Here is a 10,466-nt window from a genome sequence, read left to right on the forward strand (position 1 = left end):
TCTGGGAAAAAGTGACAGAACAGGCCTTCAGATAGTTAGATATTTTCAGGTAAGGATTTTTTTGATCCCTAATTCTTGCGTCTTCTCATACCTAGAAAAACACTAAAATCATTAATGGTGACATCTGCTTTGGCTATTAAGGGAAAAATTACAATTAAACATCAAAATGAAGGAGCTGTAGTTCAGCCATCCAAGGTAATACTAGGTGACACTATGGGCGTGATTTCAGAAAAGACTTTGTATTGCTGAGAACTTAAGTTTTATGAGCTGTGTCAAACTTGACGCCACCGGCCGTTCTCAGGACAATACCAGCTGACAGCTGGTAGCTACAACCTTATGTTTTCAAGGTCTCCTTTTGTAACTACTACATTTTTAAATAATAAAATTGCTTTAGATCATACATTAACAGAAAGAAGGGACATGTGTAGTGACCAATAGCTCCTGTTATTTATGTTTTAATACCACATCAAAGGTTAAAACCTACTTAGATAAAACTAGACAACTGGCTACGTGACTACAAGTCTCCCCAAAGCACCAGGTCCATATTGGGTCTCAGGCTTATTCTCCCAGAAAAAAAAAAATGAGATCTGTTTTGTCTATTAATGTTCAGGTTGTCAATCCTCCAACTCCTTCTAACTGGGATCCAACTCCTTCTAACTGGGACTGTAACACCTACAACAATCACACTGGGTTAACAGAAAAGGACATCAAAAATATATGACCAGGCCAAATGGTTCCATTCTTTGGACAGGATAAGCCAAGTACTGACTCTATCTGGACCCGTATCAAAACTGTTACCAAATGTAACCTGGTTCTTACTCCTGCTTGGGCCTCTGGTTACAATAATTCTTTTACTGATCTTTGGCCCTTGCCTTCTTTTAATCTACTTCTTCAGTTTGTTCTCTGCAACAGTTTCCCAGACAAGATGCTGGTGATCCAGAGATTCCAGCCATTCCTTGAAACGGATCTTGCCAGAATAATAACAGAAGTCACCCTGGGGCCCCTTAATGAGACCTGGTGAGGGCTCCATGACCCCAAGTAGGTAGGGTCTATGAGCCCCTTGCCAGCCTAAAGAATCTATAGAGGAAAGACTGTTCATCCTCCCAATAAAGATTTCTTGGGGTTCACATCTCTCGGGGGGATTTGAGGTAGAAGGTAGACAGGGCCCTGGGCTGAACAGCTAGAGTTTGTCAGGCAGAGTAATTGGAGGTTTGTATGCCCTAGACACTTCAAGGACGAAGTTAATGGCAGGAGCTGAGCTCTGCTGAAGTAATTAGATAAGATGACTGCATCTATCACTCCTGAGGTCAAGGAAACCTCCCTGACTGCACATGTGCAGAAAGACTCCTTGGGGGTCAAAAAGGAAGGGGCGCTGCCCCATAAAAGGTGCTGTCAATCTTCCATAGGCCTCTGTGCTGGAATCCACCTTGGCAAAAAGATGCACACGCATATCAGGAAGGGCCCTGGGTCTGGTCAGAGGTGGGAAACGAAGCAAGATGACTGGCCAAAGGAAAACAAAGGCCCGGAAAAACTGCCTCCATATAAGTGATTTAAATCACCTCTCTGGTGTGCTCCTCATCAGGGAGAACGTCCACACTCTTCTCTGGGTGTGTATTTCTGCTTTGCTCTAAATAAATTGCTTCTTTGTTCTCTTTGCACATACTGTGCTTCCGATAAACTCTGTGCCTGCTTTACAGTGGAATTCTCTCTCCAAAAAAGACAAGGACCAAGGTCCTCTAACCTAACGATATCAGTTCTGCTCATTTTTGGAAGGTAGGGAAACAAGGTGGTGGAGTTGAAGGACGTGAGCTCACCTCTTCTCAAGAAAACACCAAAATCACAACTAACTGCTGAACGACTATCAACAAAAAACACTGGAATCTATCAAAAAGGGTATTCCACATCCAAAGACAAAGAAGGAGCCAGAAGGAGATGCCAGGAGGGGCGCTTTCTCAATATAATCAAACCCTGTACCCGCCAGGTGAATAATCCACAAACTGGATCCTCTGTTAGAGTTTCTCCCACAGAAGTGAGAGTTCTGATCTCCACGTCAGGCTCCCCAGCCTAGGGGTCTGGCATCAGGAGGAAGAGCCCCCAGAGCATTTGGCTTTGAAGGCCAGTGGGCTTGAGTGCAGGAGCTCCACAGGACCAGGGGAAATAAAGACTCCACACTTGGAGGGCATACACAAGGTTTCATATGCACTGGGACCCAGAGCAAAGCAGTGACTCCACAGTAGGCTGGGCCAGACCTACCTGAGGGTCCTGGAGGGTCTCCTAGGAAGGTGGGGGTCTGCTGTGGCCCACTGCGGGGACAAGGACACTGGTGGCAGAGGCCCCAGGGAATACTTCTCAGCGTGAGCTCTTTTGGAGGTCACCATTTTGGCACCAAGATCTGGCCCCACCCAACAGCCTGCAGGCTTCAGTGTCGGGACACCTCAGGCCAAACAACCAACAGGGTGGGACCACGCCCCATTCATCAACAGAAAGGCTACCTAACGTCCTGAGCCCACAACCACCTCTAGACACACCCCTTGACATGGCCCTGTCCACCAGAAGAGCAGGACCCAGCTCCACCCACCAGGGGGCAGGCACCAGTCCCTCCCACCAGGAAGACTGCATAAGCCCCTGAACCAACCTCACCCGCCAGGAGGCAAACACCAGAAGCAAGGAGAACTACAATTCTGAAGCCTGTGGAATGGAAACCTCAAACACAGAAAGTTAAATAAAATGACATGGTAGAGAAATATGTTCCAGATAAAGGAATAAGATGAAGCCCCAGAAGGACAACTAAGTGAAGTGGAAATGGGCAATCTGCCTGAAAAAGAATTCAGAATAATGATAGCAAAGATGATCCAAGATCTCGGAAAAAGAATGAAGGCACAGACTGGGAAGATACAAGAAATGTTAAACAAGAGCTAGAAGATTTAAAGAACAAACAGAGATGAACAATACAATAACTGTGATGAAAAATACACTAGAAGGAATCAACAGCAGAATAAATGAGGCAGAAGAACACAAAAGTGAGCTGGAAGATAGATTGGTGGAAATCACTGCTGTGGAACAGAATAAAGAAAAAAGAATCAAAAGAAATGAGGACAACCTAAGACACCTCTGGGACAACATTAAACGTGCCAACATTCACATTATAGGGGTCCCAGAAGGAGGAGAGAGAGAGAAAGGGCATGAGAAAATATTTGAAGCGGTAACAGCGGAAAACTCCCCTAACACGAGAAAGGAAACACTCACTCAAGACCAGGAAGCGCAGAGTCCCTTACAGGATAAACCCAAGGAGCAACAAGGCAAGACACATACTGATCAAACTGAAGAATAAAAACAGTATGATAATCTCAATAGATGCAGAAAAAGCTTTTGACAAAATTCAACACCCATCTATGATAAAAACTCACCAGAAAGTTGGGCATAGAGGGAACACACCTCAACATAATAAAGGCCATATACAACAAACCTACAGGTAGCATCATACTCAATGCGGAAAAGCTGAAAGCATTTCCTCTGAGATCAGAAACAAGATAAGGATGTCCACTCTCGCCACTTTTATTCAACATCGTTTTGGAAGTCCTACCCAATGGCAATCAGAGAAAAAAGAGAAATAAAAGGAATCCAAATTGGAAAGGAAGTAAAACTGTCACTGTTTGCGGATGAAATGACACTATACACAGAAAATCCTAAAGATGCTACCAGATAAGTAAAGCTCATCAAGGAAATTGATAAAGTCACAGGATACAAAACTAACATACAGAAATCTCTTGCTTTTCTATACATTGACAACGAAAGATCAGAACGAGAAATTAAGGGTACAATCCCATTTACCATTGCATCAAAAAGAATAAAATACCTAGGAATAAACCTACCTAAGGAGGCAAAAGACCCGTACTCTGAAAACTGTAAGATACCGATGAAAGAAATCAAAGATGACACAAACAGATGGAAAGATATATCATGCTCTTGGATTGGAAGAATCAGTATCATCAAAATGACTATACTACCCAAGGCAATCTACAAATTCAATGCAATTCCTATCAAATTACCAATGGCATTTTTCACAAAACTAGAGCAAAAAGTTTACAATTTGTATGGAAATACAAAAGACTCCAAATAGCCAAAGCAATCCAGAGAAAGAAAAAGAGAGCTGGAGGAATCAGGCTCCTTGACTTCAGACTATACTACAGGTTACAGTCATCAAAACAGTATGGCACTGGCACAAAAAACAGAAATATAGATCAACAGAATAGTACAGAAAGCCCAGAAATAAACCCACACACTTATGGTCAATTGACCTATGACAAAGGAGGCAAGAATATACAATGGAGAAAAGACTATCTCTTCAGTAAGTGATGCTGGGAAAACTGGACAGCTCCATGTAAAAGAATGAAATTAGAACACTCTCTAACATCATACACAAAAATAAACATAAAATGGATTAAAGACCTCAATGTAAGACTGGATACTATAAAACTCTTAGAGGAAAACATAGGCAGAACACTCTTTGATGTAAATCGCAGCAATATTTTCTTTTAACATCTTTATTGGAGTATAATTGCTTTACAATGTTGTGTTAGTTTCTGCTGTATAACAAAGTGAATCAGCTATACATATACATATATCCCCATATCCCCTCCCTCTTGCGTCTCCCTCCCAGCAATATCTTTATGGATCTACCTCCTAGAGTAATGAAAATAAAAACAAAAATAGACATATGGCACCTAACTAAACTTAAAAGTTTTGCACAGCAAAGGATACCATAAACAAAATGAAAAGGCAATCGACAGAATGGGAGAAAATATTTGCAAACGAAGTGGGTGACAAGGGATTAATCTCCAAAATATACAAACAGCTCATGTAACTCAATATCAAAAAAACAACCCAATCAAAAAATGGGCAGAAGATCTAAACAGACATTTCTCCATCAACATACAGGTGGCCAAAACAACATGAAAATATGCTCAACATCACTAATTATTAGAGAATGCAAATCAAAACTACAATCAGGTATCACCTAACACTGGTCAGAATGGCCATCATCAAAAAGTCTACAAACAATATATGCTGGAGAGGCTATGGAGAAAAGGGGGCCCTCCTACACTGTTGGTGGGAATGTATATTGGTACAACCACTATGCAGAACCGTACGGAGGTTCCTTAAAAAACTAAAAATAGAGTTGCCATATGATCCAGCAATCCCACTCTTAGGCATACATCCAGAGAATACTATACTTCAAAAAGATACATGCACGGCAATGTTCATTGCAGCACTATGTACAATAGGTAAATTGCTTCCAATTAGGTTGGAAACAACCTAAATGTCCATCAACAGAGGAATGGATAAAGATGTGCTACATATATACAATGGAATAGTACTCAGCCATAAAAAAGAATGAAATAATGCCATCTGCAGCAACATGGACAGACCTAGAGATTATCACATTAAGTGGAGTATGTCAGACAGAGAAAGTCAATTATCATATGATATCACTTATATGAGGAATCTAAAAAAAAAATGATACAAATGAAGTTATTTACAAAACAGAAACAGACTCAGAGCCTTTGAAAACAAACTTATGGTTACCAAAGGGGAAAAGTCAGGAGGAGGGATAAATTAGGAGTTTGGGATTAACATATACACATTACTATACATAAAATAGATAAGCAACAAGGATCTACTGTATAGCACAGGGAATGGTACTCAGTATTCTGTAATAACCTATACAGGAAAAGAATCTGAAAAAAAAACTATAAATCAACTATACTCCAGTATAAAATAAAAATTAAAATAAAAGATATACCATTTCACACAAAATTTGCCAGTTTCTTGTATATTCTGTAGTGTACCTTACTGATGACATGTATACCTGTATTTTCTAAAATTATCTACATTTCTTTTACTTCCACATATTAAAAACAAACAGGAAACCGGTGATTTTTCTCCCAAAATTACATAAATTCTGTAATTACATAAAATGACAACTATGAGTTTATTTCATAAAGAATAAAGAATAAGCAAGTCAACTGAGAAAGAAGAACTTATTAAACTGATTCAATATATGTCAGTGAGGGTTATGTAATTATTTCTTCACAAACACAAAATATGATACCAGTACCAAGTGAATACTTAGGGCACTGAAAAAATTAATGTTGAGGAATCAAAGTAAAAACTATTATAAAGTTGAAATTTACCTGTTGCAGATCAACAATGTTTACTCGACCTTTAAAGAAAAGACATTCATTTATTTTACATTATGTGTTAAGTACATACCAGCCAAAAACTGTAAATTCCAACAGATTTATGTTTTGGACCGTCAACGTCCTTCTTCTACAAAGGACACAGGGCTGCGGTAATTAATGTCTTCAAACGCGAACCATTAGCTGAATAAATTTTCATGACTTAAGGTACAGACAATAGTTTATTTTCAAAGTTCCATCTGTCATATCAGGCCAATTAGAGAATCAGCTGATACACGGTTTAGCCAGATATACAGGGGTTATTTACCTCCCTTTGCAATTTTATCTACTGTGAGCAAAGAGATACAGACAACTAAATTCAGGTAAACTTTTTTCAATTATTTGAAACTGGTAGGTTACCACTATTAGCTAAAGAATATCTGTTAAGTATTCCAAATTATAGCTAATATTTTATTAGGACTATGCAGGAAGATAAAAAACAAACACCAAGGGTATATCTAATGACATCTAATGAGTTGTTTTCACAGATGCAGCTAATCTAATCAAAGTGTTCAAATTTGCTCAGTAATTTGTTCAAATTTCAAAAAGACAAGGGAAACAAAAACTTTTTTGTATGCTTGTAATAGCATTTCCTACAAACAGATGTAGCACGCTATTACATTGATTCCTAATTTGCAAATACTTAAAGTTTAAAAAACAGCATGGTAGTACAACCTTGATTTTCAACAATCTATACTTTAAAATCTCTATTTCCTCTTCATAATTATCACCTGGTAAGAGGCAGCTAAGTATCCACCCCTGAGTCACCCAATAAATTCATGAACTGTGAAAAGAAACAGCTGATTAATTCACATACAGAACACATAACTCAAAATAATAAAAAATGCTTTTTTTTTTTTTTTTGCGGTACGCGGGCCTCTCACTGTTGTGGCCTCTCCCATTGCGGAGCACGGGCTCCGGACGTGCAGGCTCAGCAGCCATGGCTCACCGGCCCAGCCGCTCCGCGGCATGTGGGATCTTCCCAGACCGGGGCACGAACCCGTGTCCCCTGCATCGGCAGGCGGACTCAACCACTGTGCCACCAGGGAAGCCCAAAAATGCTATTTTTAAAGCGACAATATTTGACTTCATTTAAATTATACGATCAGGTTTACCTTAAACCTATTAAAAATATTAAGGCTGATTACCATATTAACAATTGAAAGGGTGTCCTATAACCTCCAAATCACTTATGATGTATAGTTTTAAGGGTTTTTCCCCCCTCCAAAGAACCAGAAGAAAAAAACTAAGGAATTACTTACCACCTCGAACATGTAACTCATCTCTCATTTCTTTACTAATTTGGGCTGGAGTAATATATTCCTTCCCATCAAGTGTGTGAACTACTTCTAGCTGTTTCTGAGCAATCAATTTATTCACAATCTCAATGCAATTCCGCTCTGACAACCTGAGGGAAACAAAAGTTAACTTTTAAAAATGCATTTGATACATTCAGTGCATAATATGATTAAGAAAACGTATGAAAATGGGCTTTTAAAAAGGTTTGGGTAGTCATTAGGTTCTATATTACAAAATCTGTATCTTTTATTAGTATAATACTAATTCAATAAATTAAAAAAAAATTCTAGGGAGTAAACAGGTTTACACGAACTTAAATCATGTAGTTCATAATTACAAATCTTTCTATTACAGATTTCAAGTTTGCTCTCTCTTCTAGGCCTGCTTCTAATCTTTAAATCTGAAAAATTAGGACATGTAATTTACATAAGGGAAAAAACTGCCCTACTTTTATTTCAATTTTCACTTTAGCTTCAGTTAAAAAAAACAAAATTTTCTTTTATTGAATGCATTATTGTCTCATTCATACAATTCATCTGTAGGCAGGAGATAGGAAAACACGTTAAGTGTCCTAGTTTTGCTTGCACTGATACAAAACACAGCATCAAGGGATTAAAGTCTTCAGCCCCAGAAGGAACAAGACAAGGAATAGTCAACGGATAAAAAAGGGTTCTACTAGCTTTTTAAGTGCTCGGTAATGGTAAAAAGCAGTGTTAGGGTGCTTTTCAGGAACCCCCCCCCCCCCGCAAAGGTTAGTGGGTTTGTAGGAAATATCAGTGTCCGGAGTCCCTAAAAATGACAGATAAGACCCTGGCTCTGGCCTAGGACATCTGTTCTGGTGAATAAAAAGGCAAAGTGTTTAAGGGGTCAACAGAGTTATTTGCAAAGTACTGTACTTTGGGGTTAGCCTCTCCTTTCAAGCTCTAAGTCAGGAAGTGTATAACAGGCAATGACTTGCTGACGGTTAAGTAAGGGTTAGAGAGACGTTCTTGAGACAGCTCCAAGTCACCAGCCCCAGCTGTCGTGGGGGGAGGCCGCGCCTGCACCTGGCTGGGGCTTAAAGGGTGGGGGGATGTTCTCGGTCTCCCCGCGCCGGGAATTATACTGGCAGCCGCAATCTAGGCTTTGGGAGCGGGGGAGGGGGCGGGAACGCTGACAGCGGCTGGGAAGGTCCGGGGTCCAAGGCCTGGGGTTTGCGGCCTCACATCTTGGCGTGGCCGCCCAGGGGCTATTTTGGACTCCACAATGAAGAGGGAGGGTCAGGCACCTCTGCGTGGCCTCTGCGAACTGCGCCCGCTGGAAGTCAGCCGCCAACCGCCTAATCTCTTCCCAAGCGTCCGCCATCTCGGCTCTACTCGCCAAGCAGCCGACCAACAGGAGACACGTCAGCCGAAAAGCCACGGGAGCCGGGGCGGAACGGGCCGCGAAGAGGGACAAGAGACTCCTCCCCGACGCAGCTACGAAACGCATGCGGCCGGCGCAGGCGTGGGCGGGGCCCGAAAGGCCTCAGCCCCGCCCACCCCGCGCAGGAGGTTTGTCCTCGGCTATGGAAGCCTGGCGGGGACTGCTGAGAGCTAGGCCGCGAGGTCTCTGCCCGGCCGCGGATGGGTTGCAGGAAAGCCAAGTTAATAAAGTGTTACTTTAGGTCTTTGTTTGCATTATCCCTAATGTTTTTGGCGCAGTGATAATCAAATTAACCACTCTTCTTTTTTTTTTCTGCCCTCCCTTTGTTTTATTTTTGGGAGGGGGTAGGGGAGGAGATGTGCCGGGGCCTGCAGTTAGCATCCCCTCTTCTCTAGCTATTAAGGAAGGGCAATCCCATTTGTATAGGGAATCATGCTAATTTTTACTTGGGCTCAAAGCTTTGAACCTGTTGGATAATTACTTTTTTTTTTGCACAAATATAATTTGGGTACCATAAATGTTGGGAACTGCTTTCATGTAGTCTAGAGCCTTTCCGATTTCTCTTACGGGGAGGATTAGCTCCATCAAATAATGAAGAAATATAAACATAAGGTAATAAATGTATATGGCTATGGATGGAATGGAAGAAACAAGGAGCACGTTTGTTTTGGTTTCCCCTACATTGAAATCGGTAAAAAGTAGATAGTTACTCTGGAGTATGGCTATGGATGGAATGGAAGAAACAAGGAGCACGTTTGTTTTGCTTTCCCCTACATTGAAATCGGTAAAAAGTAGATAGTTACTCTGGAGTACCTTTCCTGATCCGTTTTACTTTTATACCTCACTCTTCATTTTTAAAAAAATGTATATACTATACATATATAATTCCTTTTAACTATATGCCCTATAGAGTTGGTGGAGGGGAGTTATTTCAGTTACTTTCCCATCTCAGTATCTCATTCTGGGTCACTCAAAGCCAATGCCACAAATGTTCTTGTCTAGTAAAGTACCCAGCTTTATTTAAAATGCAGAAAACAGTAATAAAACCTGCCACCAAACAGGCAAACAGGCAAACTGTTGGGCAATGTGGCTGCAAACTGAGAGTTGGAACACTGGACATTAAAGAGGTAACTTGGAATAGAGTAGGTGATGTGGTCCCAAAGGGCATCAAGTTTCAGAACAAGCAGAAACATTCATTCATGTAACAAATACTTATTGATTACCAGATGCCATGGTGTACAGTGGTGGATAAGGCAGACGTGATCTTGCCATAAACAACTTGAAAATCTAAGGAAGCAGATTTTTAAAAAGGCATTTAATATAAAGTATGAAATTTATAACAGTAGGGGAAGTATAATGAACTATGTGACTACTTGATATCCAGACTTCTTACTGATCATGTAAGACTCACGATCAGCATGGAGTCTACTTTCCAGCGGCATCCTCTGCGGCTGCATACCACATGTGGAGTAGCACACTGTGTCCTCCATACACCAAGCCTTTTCAGGACTTCATGTCTTTTCT

At 40.8% G+C, this 10,466-nt stretch overlaps 1 protein-coding gene across 1 annotated transcript in view; it reads right to left on the reverse strand.

The window, feature by feature from the left end:
* UFL1 (UFM1 specific ligase 1) overlaps positions 1-8,896 on the reverse strand; it is a 51,114-nt gene extending 42,218 nt beyond the window's left edge. Inside the window, exons 1-3 of the mRNA XM_065888758.1 lie at positions 8,806-8,896; positions 7,502-7,647; positions 6,195-6,223 (exon numbers count right to left, since the gene is read on the reverse strand). Coding sequence (XP_065744830.1) covers positions 6,195-6,223; positions 7,502-7,647; positions 8,806-8,882 — 252 coding nt within the window. The 5' untranslated portion in view covers positions 8,883-8,896. The remainder of the gene's footprint in view (positions 1-6,194; positions 6,224-7,501; positions 7,648-8,805) is intronic.
* Between the last annotated feature and the right edge of the window lie 1,570 nt (positions 8,897-10,466).

The sequence above is a fragment of the Phocoena phocoena genome, chromosome 12 (genome assembly GCF_963924675.1).
Source record: "Phocoena phocoena chromosome 12, mPhoPho1.1, whole genome shotgun sequence".
Lineage (NCBI taxonomy): Eukaryota > Metazoa > Chordata > Mammalia > Artiodactyla > Phocoenidae > Phocoena > Phocoena phocoena.